Genomic DNA, 15,975 nt, shown 5'->3' with positions numbered 1-15,975 from the left:
CCATTCCCTGTCATCTACCCGTACCCTTCCTTGCTGCCTTTGGCCTGGCAGCCTGCTTATCTGTTTTGGTCTCTGTTGAGTCCCTAATGCCTCGTCTGGTAAATCCCTGTCGAATGTGTGAATGGATGTTTTTTCAAGCCAGCCCCCTCCCCCCGCTTTCTTGCTGATGCTATTCTTGTCTCCTTTCTTCACCCTCCTCCTCTGAAATCTTGCTATCCAGAATCTTCTGTTTTCCCCTGCTCTGGGCCCCTCTGGCTCTGCTGTTCCACTCGGGTGTATCCATCCTTCCTTTGGGAAGCCCACAGCCTCCTCACACTGGGCCAAACTCCAGTTCTGGTCTGAAGCCACCTACTTGTTCTCTTAAGTTTTTTCTCCGCCTCGCTGACAACTTGCTGGCATTAGCATTTGCCACAGGTGCGGCCACCAGCATCAAGAAATCACAATTAGGGATCCCTGGGTGGCGCAGCGGTTTGGCGCCTGCCTTTGGCCCAGGGCACGATCCTGGAGACCCAGGATCGAATCCCACATCAGGCTCCCGGTGCATGGAGCCTGCTTCTCCCTCTGCTTCTCCCTCTGCCTGTGTCTCTGCCTCTCTCTCTCTCTCTCTCTGTGACTATCATAAATAAAAAAAAAAAAAAAAAAAAAAAAGAAATCACAATTAAAAGCCATTCTTGGACAGAAAGTAGAGTTTTAGTACCAGCAGCTAGAACTCGGAGAACTTGGGGGTTGTAGCCGTTGGAGGGTCACCTGGCCACGGACCTCCCCATCTTCTGTTTCCACCACCCAGTTTGGGATTTGGGGAGATGCCAAGGGCGTGCACGGAGGGGAAGTGTGGCTAACAGGTGGCTCAGACCCACCCCCAGCTGCATCCCCATGAGCGGAGCTTAGATCTGCTTTCTGTGTTGGGGTTTCTTGTGACATTTCATTTGAAATAAGACTGCCACTGCTTTATGAGTTTGAAGACCACTGTTCTGATGCATTTTGCCAAATTCTAAAATATCTTTTCACATCTTTCCCTCTCAAAGATGAACTGACTGGAATCCTTAAGAAATTATCCCTTGAGAAATATCAGCCCATTTTTGAGGAGCAAGAGGTAAGGGTGTTATTTTTGAATGTCCATCTGAATGTTACTGTAAAAAAATATCTTAAATATATGGGTTTTCATCCTGCAAGCTTCGATTGATCTTTTTCACTGAGACAGCTGAGGAAATGGAGTTTGTGTTCAGCACATTTAGTTCAGTTCATCATAGTGAAATCCTGGGGGCCTTATGGCTTGTTTTGTTGTAATAGAATTTTGTAATTTTGAGCACTTCTCTCCCTAGTAAAGTTTGTGTCTGTCCTGCACACACTTTTGTTGAAGGGGATCAACTGGCAGGCTTTTAGATTTAAAGTGGGTCAAAAGCAAATCCTAATGAATCTGTGCTAAGTGTCTGGATGTAGGGTCTGTGTTAATCCAACAGAGTTCCTTTGGCTTAAAAGCGCTCACAATCACATTTAAAAAAAAAAAATTACCGTTCTGCAGTTTGGCAGTTTCTCAAATGTTAAACATAGAATTACCATGTAACCCAGCAAGCCCACTCCTGGGTATATGCCCAAGAGAACTGAAAACATATGTCCCCACAAAAAACTTATACACGAATGTTCACAGCAGCATTATTCACAATAGCCAACAAGTGGGAAACAACCCAAATGTCCATCAATTGATGAATGGCCAGATGCGTTATCACTGTACCATGGAATATAATTCGGCCATAAAAATGAATGAAGTGCTGACACGCGCTACAACACGGATGAACCTGGAACACATTATGCCAAGTGGAAGAAGCCAGACACAAAAGGCCACATATGGTATGATTCCATTTATATAAATGTCCAGAATAAGCAAATCTGTAGAGACAGAAAGTAATTAGTGGTTGCCAGGGAGTGGGGGGAGGAGTGACTGCTTATATGGGTGTGAGTTTCTTTTTGGAGTGATGAAAATGTTCTAAAATTGAGTGTGATGGTTGCACAACTCTGAATATACTAAAAATCACTGAATTGTACACTTTATTTAATTAAACATTTTTTTTCATTTGCATAGAGTTGACCCACGATGTCACATTAATTTTAGGTGTACAACTCAGTGATTCGACAGGCTAATCTTTCATACTGTGTTCACCACAAGCAGAGCCACCCTCCTTCCTGTTACATCACTATTGCAATACCACTGACTGTGTTCCTTGTGAGTTGTACACTCTAAATGAGTGGACATTGTCGTTAGGTGAATTATATCTCAATAAGTTTTTGAAAAACTTACCATTTTGGGCCAAATAAAGCTCCTCTGCAGGGCCACTAGCCACCAGGGTATAATTACTGGTTTAGAATATTCTGGTGCCTGGTCAAGTATATGACAACTGTCATAATTACGATAGCAATCCTGAGAATCACTCACTGTCCCTGACAAGCTTGAGATGCTACTGAAGAGTTTGTATTTTGTTTTCAGCAGCAGAGTGCAGTGGCTTTCTTCCTCTTTTGCTTTCTTGCTGTGTCCAGCATGTCCTTCTTGCCTCTTTGGCATTTTCAACCTTAGCAGTGATGTTTCTCGTTGCCAAGAAATCTTTCCTGTGTGCTACTGGCAGCCTGCTTTTGTTTGCTGTGTCCTGTGCCCTCTTGGAGTACACAGAGAACACATCTCAAGGTGTGCCTCTGTTTCTTGAGGTGTCTTTGTTTCACAAGGCAGCATTTGTCCTGAGTTCTTGGCTGCATCCCCGTTTTGCAGCTGGCATGCCTGGGGGCACACCTGCCCTTCGCCATTCTCTTTTTCTCACAGTTGTCCCTTGTAGTGAAATGAAGTATGTTCCAGATGAAATTTGATGCTTTTGGAGGTTTTTTTTTTGGGGGGGGGAGGGTGTTTTTGTTTTTGGTTTTTTTGGGTTTTTTTTGCTTTTGCAATTTTGAAGGGAAGGGAGACCATGCAGATTTGCTGTGGTCTTCACTCACCCACTTGAAAGTCTCCATAGCCTTTGGGATCAGGGAGGGTGCTAAGGCCTCAGGCAGCACTTGGGGAGGGTTGGGAGCCCTGGCTGGAGGATTTCTGAGTGTATTGGGTGGTGTGAGGTTTAGCAGATGCAGTGCCCTGGTCAGGAGCCAGCTCAGCTGTCATGCCTCCCCAACCCCCCCCCAGCCCCACCCAAGTGCTTAGCTCCTCTCTGGACAACATATAAGCTAGGGTAGCAGTGTGTGAGAGTTGCTGTCTATCCATACAGAGATCCTGTGTGCCCTCGAAGGCTTTCATGGGACTCGGGTTTTTTGTTTTTGTTTTTTTTTGGGGGGGGATTCAGGTTTTAACACCATTGATTGCCCCTGCCCTCACCTCCACACCCATCCCCACAGGTACAGAGCACTGGTTAGTCCCTTAAGAAACTCCTTAAAATACCTGACATGCAGTTAGTGCTTTTCCCTCATTTCCAGGGCTCATAAATATTTCTCCCTATTATTTTATGCTTTTAGTCCTTGCTGAGAATTTGAAGAAGAATGAAGTTAATACATTTTCTCATCTTGCCATACTGAAACTAAAGACAGACTACTTTAAATTTTCAACTCTCTACCTGCATCAGGATGGATTTGGTTACATATATTGAAAAATCCCCAAATAATAGTATCTTGAACAAAAGAGAAGGTTATTTTCCCCACAGCAAGTATTCAGGGGAGTCATCTAAACTCCGTCTAGCTCTGTGCTCCACCATCACTAAAGTGTATGGTTCATCCTCCAAGTCTAGTATGGCTGCTAGCGCTCCAGCCATTACATCCATATTCCAGGCAGCAGGATGGAAGGAGATAGTGGGAAGACACATGCTCTCCTTTTTAAGAGACTTCCTCAAAGTATCATAAACCCTCTTATATCTCATTAGCCGGAAGTCTGTCCGTTGCCATACTCCTATGCAAGGGAAACTCAGAAATACAGTGCCTTAGCTTCATGGAAATGTGCCTGGCTGGCAACTAGGATGCTTTACTAAAAAAAAAAAAGAAGAAGAAGAAGAAGAAAGAAAGAAAAGAAAAAAAGTAGGACATGAATATTGAAAGGACACAGATGTTTCTGCCTCATTCTGCTAACCCTTCAGAAGTACTCACGTGAGGAGAATTTCGTCTCTGGTGCTCTCCACCTAAAACGAGCTGTGAGGATTTGGCAGCCCCCAGGGGTGACAAAGGTCAGGGTTGAGAAGGCCAGTGCAGGTGGGGAAGCAACAGAACACTGGTGGACGCGCTCGTTCAGTCAGCCAGGTCCCTGCCCCCTCCCAGGCCCCCTCCCAGAGCCTGACCCCAGCAGAGCAGAAACACCCAGAGCATTCTGGGAGCGCAGGGAAGGGGGTCTGCGGAGTGAGGGCCAGGGGACACCTCAGCCAAGCCTCGGCTGAGCTTTGAGGGGCGGGAGCAGGGCTGGCGGGCCCCTGGGAAGGGGGGCAGACGTGCGCAGAGACCACCAGCCCTGGCCTGGCCGCGCTCCTGTGTGGACGGTCTGGGGGCAGCCGAGGGCCGGCAAGGCCCATGGCCTGTGTGGGTGGCGGGCCAGGCTCGTGGGGCAGTGAGGGGCAGACTCGGGGACAGACCCCGGTTCCTGGGCAAGAGGGCAGAGAGGTGCTGAGGAGCTGGCCGTGGGGGCGGGGGCAGGGGGAGGCGCAGGCCGTGTCGGTCAAAGCCCTGTCGTCTGTTCTTCCAGCCCCGCAGCCCCGGGTGAGCCGTGAAGTCCCGGAGCCGTGCCCGGAGGCACCTCAGGGGCTTGGGGCGGGGGGCGCGGCCCCTACCCACCGGCTCAGCCTGCTTCAGGTTCTTTCAATCCGGGAAGGTAAAATGACTATTAAAACAGAGGGAATGATAGGGGACATGTTTCCAGAAAAAAAAATACCTCTACCTCCATCAATTGTTTTGAAGACATTTTTTTTTTTAATTTACTGATGAGAGACAGAGACACGGAGAGAGGCAGAGACACAGGCAGAGGGAGAAGCCAGCTCCGTGCAGGGAGCCCGACGTGGGACTCGATCCTGGGTCTCCAGGATCACGCCCTGGGCCAAAGACAGTGCTAAACCGCTGGGCCACCCGGGCTGCCCTGAATGCCTACTTTTAAAGTGAAGAACTGAGGATTTCCAATAAGTTACAAAAGATTTCTTTTAAATTGTTGCAATATTATGTCACGTAAAACTATCATGTTTTTATAATTTAGCTTGTAAAGCTCCAGGTAGAACCTACAACCACCCGTAAGTTAGGTTGGGGGAGGGTTCGTACATTTCAGGTGGGAGACTGAGGCAAGGCCCCTGCCCTGGTGCCCAGGTGCAGGCGGGGCCTGAGGCCCTGTCCGGCTGTGTCCACGCAGCACCGTGGGGGGCAGCGCCACCTCCTCTCCCGAGCCCAGGCCGGACGGGGGGCTGTGGGCAGCCCAGCTCACTTCCACCTCTCCCAGGTGACTGCCCTTTGGGGGTCTAATTTGCGAGGACCCATACGGGGGACACAACTGCTTAATTCTTAGGGAACGTCAAGTCGCATTAGCACGGAGGCCGCTGCCCTGCGGAAACGGCGAGAGGGCGGCCGAGCAGCCGCGGCACCGAGGGGTGATGTGGCCCCGCAGGGAAGAGCAGGGGCTCTGGGACCCGCTGCCCGGGCTCCAGGCTTGGCTTCCACGGACCGGCCCCTTCACTTTGCAGACTGAATCTCTCCGTACCTCAGTTTCCCTGTCCCCCAACAGGGGAGAGTAGCAATCACACCTTCTGTCATCAGGTTTGAACGACTCAGTCTGTAAAATACTCATGGCGTGAGCTTCCGCATCCTCCCCTCGTCACCTCGCGGTGAGGCCCTAGGACAGACGTGGGGTGCACACCGCAGCGTGAGGCCGGCACCGGCCACGTCTGACCCTCAGAGGACGGGCGCCGCCACCCACCAGCCACACAGCCGGGCGGCCCGTGCACCCTTCGCCCGGAGCCGAGGCCAAGCTGGGACAGAAACGTTAGGGTCTCTCCTGTAGCAGCCGAGGCCCGCGCGGCTTTGAGGCGCCCTTGTTCTCAGCCCTTCTCTGCTTCCGTTCTCCGTGGCCCTTCTTCCTTTATCGCTTCTGCTTATTGATTTGCTCACTGCGTCTTCCCACAGTCTGCCCCCCCTTGTCCTGTGGGGGGGAGCGTGCCGAGTCCTGCCACATACGCACATTTGCTGTGAGGTTTCCAGGATTGCTGGAAACACAGCAGCACTGGGATCAACTATCTTCCTTCTTTCCTTCCTTCCTTCCTTCCTTCCTTTCTTTCTTTCTTTCTTTCTTTCTTTCTTTCTTTCTTTCTTTCTTTCAAGATTGTATTTATTATTTACTTATTTATTTATTAGAGCAAGTGTAAGCAGGGGGAGCAGCAAAGGAAGAGGGAGCAGCAGACTCCCCGGTGAGCAGGGAGCCGGATGCAGGGCTCCACCCCAGGACCCTGGGGTTATGACCGGAGCCCAAGGCAGGCACCCCTGGGATCAGCTTTCTACTAGCAGACTTGGATTTGCAGCACGCCGGCCACCCGGACTATGGTCTCCAAGACTCCTCTCCCTTGCTCAGTGGTCAGGGTCTTTCCACAATGCACCTGTCCTGGAATTCCTGGGCCTAGAGCCGAGGAGAGTTAGTTCTTAATAATACTTTAAACCAAACTCGTGGTAAAATCAGGAATTGGAAGTAGTAAGTCATAATTAATTCACTGCTAATAAGCACGCATGGCCCATAATCATATTTCCATTGTGGTTGGGAAGAAAGAGGTGTGGCGTCAAGCCGACGGCAGCGAGCCCCCCTTCTGTTTTCCCAGGTGGATATGGAGGCATTCCTCACGCTCACGGACGGCGACCTGAAGGAGCTGGGTATTAAGACCGACGGGTCCAGGCAGCAGATTTTGGCAGCGATTTCTGAACTGAATGCAGGCAAGGTACTGTTCTCCGTCTTCTCCTGTTTCAGACAGCAGAGAGCGTCACTAGGATCCTGAGCGCTCTGTGATCCCAGGGACATTTGGGGTCCGATTGCATCTCCTCTGGCACATCTGGCAGAGGACGGCCCCATGGGCACACTTCTCCACACTGAGCGCTCACTACCCCTGCCCCCTCCACCCCCCACCCCCCCCACCCCCCCCCCGCTCCTTTTCCAGACCTCTCCTCCCTTAGGTGCCACTAAAACCCTCCCTGTGGTACTTTCAATCCACGTGGCTGAGTGTTGCCCTCCAGTGACAGTGGAAGCAGAGCTCGTGGTGAGGAGGGGCCTTGGAGTCAGGCCCTCCTGGGCGTGAGCCCCCTCCTCCCCTTACTCACCGTGTCCCCTACGAGCCATCACCTACCCTTGCTCTCCTCATCCACTGCGGATGGTGGGGAGGCGACGGGGTCGTTGCCAGGACCAAAATGCCTACAGCGCCCCTGGCACGCACAGACCCGTCAATCACTGTTGTTATTGTTGGCGCCCCGCATTCTTGTCTAATGTGAAGTTTCTGTTTCATCAGCTTTAAACCAAAGATTAACAACGCACCCCCCACCAAGGGCACACATGCGAGAAACAATTGGAAAAAAATGCACAAGAAGCAAACCACCACTCACTTTGCAAACCTTAGAGCACGGCTGGGGTTGGGCTATTCCAGCTCCTTTGCTTTCTCCTTTTTTCCCTAACGTGGGATGGACTTTTCTGCCTCACTGCCACAACCTAGAGGACTTGCTTACCTGTTGCGTTTTCACGCTTTGCCTGACAGCCCCCGTCTGGGGAGGCAATCACGCCCTGCGTCCGGGGATTTGCCATTACAAATAGCGCCTTAATGGCTCTCTCTGCCTCGTTCCTTTTTCCTCTGTTGTTTTGTTCCTCAGGCTGTGCTCCTTGATACGAGGTTATGTCAGAGAGCATGACCGGTCCTACGGTTCTGTGTATTGCCGGGTATGCACAGAAATATCGAACAGACTTAGAGTGCCAGCAGCAAATAAATATTCATGTAGCACTTCATCATTCACAAGACACTTCACATACGTTTCCCCAGTTAATCCGAGGAGGCCGCATCCTCACCGTTCCCATGTCCAGCTGGTGAGGGAGCAGAGCCTCAGGGTGGGAGGCGGGCCGGCAAGTGAGGCAGGACCTGCACCCTGGTCTTCTTCATATGTTCCCACACGCCGTGCTGTGTGGAGGTGGCTCCTGCCAGCCCCACTGGGGCTGGGGGTCGTTGTGTCTGTTGCTGTCACCATTATGATCATTTTATCTGTTGATCGGCTATAAGGTGGTCCTTCAGGGTGATTTAATTGGCAGTGCTTCCAACACGTGTGTTTTATCTTGAGTTTTTACTGTCTGTTCTTTTTCTTCTGTTAGTGGCCTGTTGCTAAACACTGCTCATCTGTTCCGTGGGCCCGGGCTGCTTCACTTTACAGACAGGGAAGCTGAGGCTCAGAGATGGAGAGTGAGCCCTGACACCCAGACCAGACCGTTTCTGCTCTGCTATCAGATGTGAGGGGCAGGGGAGGGGGTGAGGCAGGCATGGGGGTTGCTGGAAGTTGCTGGAAATGGACCAGTCTTGGCTGGTAGTGAAGCCCCAGGGTGGCTCATGGGGCCTCAATCAACCAGAACAAGCCGTACAGTCTTTGGAGCGTTAGATCTAGTCATGAAAAATAGCCCTTGGAAAAATAGTCTTGGAAAAATATCCATGTCCCAAGCATTATAGGGGTGTTGAGCACCGAGGATACCTTGTGCCCAGCACTGCTCTGAGCATGTCACATCTACTCATTCATTTAACTTCACAAAAGCCACTGAGGCCAGGTCCAGTTTGTAGGTGGAGGAACTGCGGCACAGAGAGATTAAGGAACTTGACTGAGATCACACAACTGGTAAGTGGCAGAGTCAGAATTGGAACCCAGAGTTTGTATGCTGACCACTATGCTGCCCTGCCTCAGTGTGAGCCACAAGTGCATATAAAGGAGAGCTCCTGACCTTGAGTGGGGACTGGCAAGGCAAGGTTCTGGAAGACTGGCAGGAGGGCTGGGATCTAAAGAAAGATGGAAACCTTCAGGTAGAAAGGTAGAAGAGTGCAGACTAGGCAGGAGGAAGCACATGTGCAAAGCCCCTGTGGTGAGAGGATGTGCCATGCATTTCAAGAACTAAGGAAGTGCTGGACCTGAGAGCAAGAGGTATGGTGTGAGGGAAGGCCAGAGGAGACAGATGAGGGCCCCCGGTGGTTGAGGGTGACCCAGTCAAGTAAGGGCAAGGGCTTTGCAGAGGGAGTAGGTGAGTGATGGTAGAGAGATTTGGCTCAAGGGTTACAGGACCCTTTCTGCTCTTGTCCTCCAGAGGCTAGACATGTGAGCCAAGGAGAAGATGGAGGTGGGGGAAGCCAAGCCAGTCAAGGAAAGACAGGAAAGGTTCTAGTTGTAGGGCCAGTGAGGATCATGGAGGGCGTGAGAAGACTGGCCAGGAGCTGGGCGCCACTAGAGTGTGACTAGATGGTAGGGAGTGGGGCAGGGTGTGGTAGATGGTAGCTGCTAATGCTTCCAGAACCTCTCCTCTGCCCTCAGTGGCCATGGCCTTTGTGGCCCAGGATCACAGAAAGAAGACAGACTGGGCTGGTTTGCAAATCTTAGGAAACTTAACTGCCATGATCAGAGTGGATGATGTGCCATCTCAAGCCCACTCCAAAGGAGAACATTTTTCTTAACATTTGCACAAACTGGGACCTTTTTTCATTTTCTCTCAAATTCATTGCCCCATACTCTGTTTCTGTAACAGTCTGTCTCCTGTACCAAACAAGGCCCAGCATAGAGAAGCAGAAGCGTCGACAGCTACTGGTTCTTAGTTCAGGCTGCATACCAGAGGACCATCTACCGGGTGGCTTGTGGGCAGCAGGAATTGGTTCTCACTGCACGGAGGCTGACCATTTCAGATCAGGGTCCCGGCGTGGTTGAGATCTGTGAGGATCCTCTTCCAAGCTGCAGACTGCCCACTTCTCATTGTGTCCTCACACGGCGGAGAGCAGGGAAGCAAGGTGTCCCCTCTGTCGTCCTAGAAGGACTCTGCTGCCGTCACAAGAGTCCCACCCTGGTGACCTCATCCAAGCTTCGTCACCTCCCAAATGCCCTCACCCCTCACACCATCACATTGGGGGCAGGGTTTCCACATATGAATGCGAGGTGTGGGGACACATTCCTCCGTAGCAGTGGTCTTCTTCGGGGGCACCGGCTGACTAGCTCCCAACCAAGAGACCTGGATGCTTCTGACCTGCTAGATCGAGGGGACAGCTCTGTCCCACTCCCATCCCTCCCACAGGCTGCATCCACCCTCAAAGTCAGGCCGTTCCACATGGAAGCATCCAGAGGGAGGGTCTGAACTACAAAAGTCCTGTGGAAGTGAGGACTGTGCATCACAGTGTGCCATGGAGCAAAAGCATGATCGGGAGAAGCTAAATATTACAAAAGCAGTTTATCTTCTGCACTACTTGGGGTTACCATTGCAGCTATTTGCAGCTATTTGCTACTTTTTAAGGCAAAGTTCTCAGGCCAAGCGTGGCTTCCAGGAGCCCTTTGGATGGCCTTTGGATGCCCTGGGCCTCAACTGTTCTGGGCCAGACCCGCTGGCCAGATTTTAGGGCATCCTGCCTCTTTCTTGATTGCCTTAGGACACCCACTCCCCCTTCAGCATTCACACTCTTTTGCAACCCAACCTCAGCCAGTGGAGTGCCCAATGGCTCAAATGCTCTGGACATATTCAAGAACCCAGACCAGGACCCATGAGAGAGGGGAGGCCCAGCTTTCCTTGTCCACCAGTGTCTTCATGGCTGTGGTCCACAGAGCGCTGGGGGCGGCTGTGGACCCAATTTAGGGTTCGCCACCAGCATTTTTTAAAACAATAGCGTAGAAAATATCAATATTCTTTGCGGGTAGGAGGGTAAAATTTGTTTCGGTTGTGTATATTTACACATAACGAGGTTGTGATCTAAAATGTGTTTCTTACACAATCAAAAATAGTTTGAACATTTTAGCTTAAAACGTTTTGTGTTTTGTTCTGTTTTGTTGGTGAATATGAACCAAAAACCTGGCTCCACCATAAGAATACCAGCAAAGCAGTCCTCTAAGCCATGGGCCTTCCGGCTGAACCTCCCCACTCCAGTATTCCAGCTGTGATGTGTACTTGGGTCCACTTATTAGTTTATTAGTTTCAAACAAGTTTGTATGTTGGAGAAGGTCAACCAGAATTTCACCTTTAGTTGGTCCTAAGCCATCGCTTCTGTGTATTGCCGTTTTGTGTGTGCGTGTGCACGTTCAAAGCAGTGCACGCTCATTTTACTAAATTTGCACAGTGCCAAAAAGGTGAAAAGAGTTTTTAAAGGAATCACGATCCAACCACCCAGAGGCCAGTGCTGTTCACATTTGGGAAGATCACTGCAGTGTTTTGTGCCAAATGTTTTTCTCTCTGTGGCTGAGATAAATTTGGATCTATAATTTTACATCCTACTTTTCTTCATTTAACATTAAATATATGCAGTTACCCATGTCATTAAAAACTCTTTTTAATATAATACATTTGCATGGATGTACTAAAATTACCTTATTTTAAATCCCTACTAGTTGGATATGTAGATATCTGAACTTTCTATTAATAGTGCTGCAGTGGGCAACTTTGTGTATAAGTCTAATTATCTCCTCAGAATAGATGTCTAAAAGTGGAATTGTGGAGTCAAAGAGTCTAAATCAAGGTATATGGCACTTCTTCCTGAATTACTTTCCAGAAAGAGCCAGTGAACATCCCCACCAGCTGTGGGCGTGTGACTCCAGTGTCAGTGAATCCCCGCCAGTCCTGAGTACTCTCAGTTTACTTTTAAATTTTTATTAGTTTGGGAGGCTAAATAGTGTGCTTCATTTTAATTTCTATTTCTTTAGGTACTGGATAGACCGAACACTTTTTTTCTACTTTTCATGGCCGTTCGCTTTTTTCCTTTTAAGAATTATCAGGCAGGTCCTTTGAAACTCAGGGGCTTCTAAGGGGCAGATATTGTCATCATCTTCAGTCAGCTGTGGACACGAACAATGATGGTTTTCATTATCTACAGCTCTCTCCTAAGTAGGAGGCATTGCTGGGACCCTGGCTCACCCTGACCCCGTCTCTCAGGCAATTCAGGCTAAGGTAGCATTTAACAGTGACCTTGCCGTCACCCTCCTGTTTATTTGTTAGCCCCCTGCAGTTTGTAGGGTGTCACCCCATTCATTATCTCTGGTGGAGCCCCCTCATGGCCTCAGCGTGTCCTCCTATCCCCATTTTACAGATAGGAAACCCAGCAGCATGGGGTCCTGCCTGGGATGCCACCGCGAGGGAGCTGTAGACTAGGGAGTCACGGTCCTCTGATCCCACATCCAGTGCTCTGCCCTCTGCCCTGTTGGACTCCAGGGGAGGCCTTTTTCTGGCTTATTTAACTTACTTGGAAGGATTGGCATGCCGGGAGGTCTTACTGCCTGTTCAGGTGTCCAGGAGGCCTTGATGGGAGATGAGGTCCCCACTCTCAGGGTTCATGGAGGAGCCATCTGGGGTCTGGAGAGTCCACCCATGGAGAGTCTACAAATTGTACAAAGAAGAGACAATTTGTAATCCGAGCTCATTCTGTGGACTTCTTTTTTCCCTGTCTACTCTTAGAGAACAATCTGCCAGAGATTATTCATTTTTAATCTGCTTTACATTTGGAGTGCATTTGTTGGTTTTAAAAAATATGTGTTTAGTCCACACTGCTGTCCTCTGAGGACAGGACCTGTCAGCCTCCTGCTGCTCACACAGGGTCTGATGTCACCAGCCACCTTTTGAGTACTATTATTATCCCCATTTTATAGATAAGGAAATGAAGGCTCAGAGAGATAAAGGGTCTTGCCTCAGGGTCACCCAGATAGCAAATGGGAGGAATGGGATTTGAACCCAGGCTGTTTGATTCCAGTCTCTGCTCTTCACCTCTGTGTGTCATTGCCTCGCAGCCAGGCATTCAGTGAAGATGTTCTCTGGGCTGAAAGAAACATCCACCCTCTCCCTCTTTTCCCATCTCAAAACATGTGCGTTGAGGGGGTAGGGATGGGGGGAATGTTGCAGGGATAGAGTGAGAAGTGAATCACTGTGAAGAGCAACCTGACATCTTTTGGGCAAGAGGGAGTAAGGCAGTTCAAACTCTCCCTGTGTAGCAGAAAGAAGTTCAGCTCCCACTCAAATTCCCTGGAAATCGGAGAGCTAGAAAGACACACAGAGTGAGTCTGGAGGAAACCTCCCTTGCAGGCCATGTGACCTGGGGCAAGTCGGTCCTGCTCCCTGGGCTCTGTGTCCTGTCCTTGTCTGAGGGATTGGACCCCTGCATCTTAGGGGCCCTCTCCAGCCTTGACGTGCTGTGACCGTGGGTGGTGGGGGACATTCTGAGTCAGCATGTTTTTATTAAACTCAGTACTCTTATAATTAGATAATTTATTTTCCCCAAGACACCCATGGGTTTCTCAAGTATGAGTCGAGCATTAACAATACTATGTCAATTGAACTAATAGTTAAAAGATTTAACAAGACTTTGTGTCTGTTTTCAATTTCCTCCACAGGGACGCGAGAGACAAATTTTACAGGAAACCATTCACAACTTCCACTCTTCCTTTGAGAGCAGCGCCAGCAATACCAGGGCCCCTGGAAACAATCCCTGTACATGATCTTCCCTCCCGTGGTCACCAGCCTGAGCTTTCTGAATCCCAGTATTGTCCTGTCATAGCAGTGCTCCAGCCACCATCAGCTCTTCCCCATTCCCTGAAATATGCCACGCTTGGACACACCACCATGCCTGTGTCACATTCCCTCGAATGCCTGTCTTCTCTTGCCTGCTGTAGTAGTTGGTGACCCTTGCTGCTGTCACGCAAACGCAGTAGACTTAGCCTCACATGAAGTCCTGTATGGCTGCTTCTGCTTGGCAGGTGGCTTCCCGCTGTGATTTGGGGACCCACTTCCTTCCACCTCATGGCCCTGTCATCCCCAGGGGCCTCAGCATCTGGCTGGCAGTTTCTGGCTGGCAGAAATGGGAAATGCATGGTGGAGAAGGCACAGCCATTCTTAGCTACCTTCCTCTTGACTGCTAGTGTTCCATCCACTCCTGTTCACGTTCCATTGGCCACCAGTAGTCACAGGGCCCCACCTGGCTGCAGAGGAGGCTGGGAAATGCAATCTTTGTTCAGGCAGTGGCTGCCCAGCTGCAAGTCTGCACTTAGCTGGGGCAGCACATGTTCTAGAGGAATCTTAGCCTTCCCTGGCATGTCTTCCTGTAAAACTTCTAACTTGTTCTTTGGTATACAAGTCACCTACCCAGTGAAGCCTTTCTTGACTCCCTTACATAGAACTAACTTTTCAGCCCACACGGTCCCTTACTGCTTGTTTGTAACTCTGTTCTAATGCTTGGCTGCGCCTACAGCATACAACATACAAGTGTTCAGGACATGTATGTTGAATGCATTTTTCTTCATTGCAACAGCAACCTTTTCTGTAGGAAAAAAGAGTAGGTCCACTGTGTGATCTTGGATTCCCTTCTCCTCTCTGGCCTTCAGTGTCCTCACCTGCAAGATCAGGGGTTGGGCAGGATGATGCTGTGATAGTCTACGCACCTCACCCCATGTCACTGTAGGGCTTCCTGCACTTCAAGTGGGAGCAGAAGACCCTAATACATTACGTTGTGGAAGGATTTTGGTGCTCAAACTTTCTAGACAAAGGAACCAAGTGTTTGGAATTTCTTGTACACCCCATTAATGCTGTTCCTCAGAAGGGAATTGGTGCTTATAGTTCTCTGCGGTGTCATATTACTTTAGTGGGCTCTGACTTCTAAAACCCAGTAGCTTTTGGAAGTGTTTTCAAATGAGTAATTTGGCCAACACTTGCTGCATTTCTGTAATGTGCTGGGTGCCGGGGGTACAGAGACAAACTAGAGCCAGCCCACCCTTGGGGACCTTGATAGGCACGAGAAGACGTGAGTGGACAGTCCCAACCTCGAGAGACAGCATGGCACAGGGGAGCTTGTGCTCTAGACTCGGGCTCCAAGTTCACCTGCAGCCCCATGCCTGGCCAGCTGCGTGGCCTGGGACAGGTCACTTAACCTCTTGCTCGGAGCTGAGAGCCACCGTGCAGAAAGCATTGGGTCTGCACAAAGTCTGCAGTTGACCACAGCCTTCACAGAGTTCCCATCTTTGCCACGAGCCCCGCCAGGCCACATGATGACCTCCTTGGGAGGTGTGGTCTCTCATGTCCCTCCCCAGCCACGAAGGTCTGCTCCCCCTCCACGGCTTCTCGAGGCAGCCATGACCACGTCGCCCAGAGCCACCTCATGCTCACCCTCCACCTGTTGAGCCAGCTCGTCCTCCATCCTCTCAGCCTCCCACCAGCCCCAGCCGACTTGCACCGTGACTGGAGAGGGCGGTTTCTCTCTAGCCGTCACTGACAGGCTTCTTTATAAAGGTCCCTCAAGGCCAGGCCTTTAAGGAGACGTGGTCATTGGACACCTACTGCGTGCATCAGCCTGACCTCCCCACCACCCCAGGGAATCCTGCGCACCCGGGAGACCCAGAGGGAAGCTGCGTGCTGGTTACACAGCCCGGGTGGGCAGAGCTGGCCAAGAGCTGGACTGGCGGGCTCCCGGGCCCACGCCTCTTCCACTGATCCACGTAGCCTCCTGGAGCTGGAAGCGCCCGGGGTTCTCACTGTTGTACTCGTGGCTTCGGGGGTTGGTTATCAATAGGCCGTGGGTTGTTTGCCCCTGAAATACATTGGCCCCCGAGTTATGTGCTTTGAGTTCTTGTGTCTGCTGCTTGCTGCTGTCCTGTTTTTTTTTCCTTTTTTTTTTTTTCATGAGCCCGATATTTGTGCAGCTTCCTTTCAGGTAAGTTTATTTGAACATCCATCATACACAAAGAGCTATGCTGGAGGGGGTCCGCTTTCCACAGTGCAAGCTCCCCTGATTTCATCCGATGACCCGAGATGACCAGCAGGGCTGA

General features: G+C 50.4%; 1 protein-coding gene across 1 annotated transcript in view; it reads left to right on the top strand.

Moving 5' to 3' along the window:
* Positions 1-15,762, top strand: part of ANKS6 (ankyrin repeat and sterile alpha motif domain containing 6) — a 47,890-nt gene extending 32,128 nt beyond the window's left edge. The window contains exons 13-15 of the mRNA XM_077912664.1: positions 1,026-1,093; positions 6,798-6,914; positions 13,552-15,762. Of these exons, the coding sequence (XP_077768790.1) occupies positions 1,026-1,093; positions 6,798-6,914; positions 13,552-13,656 (290 nt within the window). The 3' untranslated portion in view covers positions 13,657-15,762. The remainder of the gene's footprint in view (positions 1-1,025; positions 1,094-6,797; positions 6,915-13,551) is intronic.
* The last annotated feature ends 213 nt before the right edge of the window (positions 15,763-15,975 follow it).

This window comes from Canis aureus, chromosome 10 (genome assembly GCF_053574225.1).
Source record: "Canis aureus isolate CA01 chromosome 10, VMU_Caureus_v.1.0, whole genome shotgun sequence".
NCBI lineage: Eukaryota > Metazoa > Chordata > Mammalia > Carnivora > Canidae > Canis > Canis aureus.
This window is presented reverse-complemented; position numbering and strand designations above follow the sequence as displayed.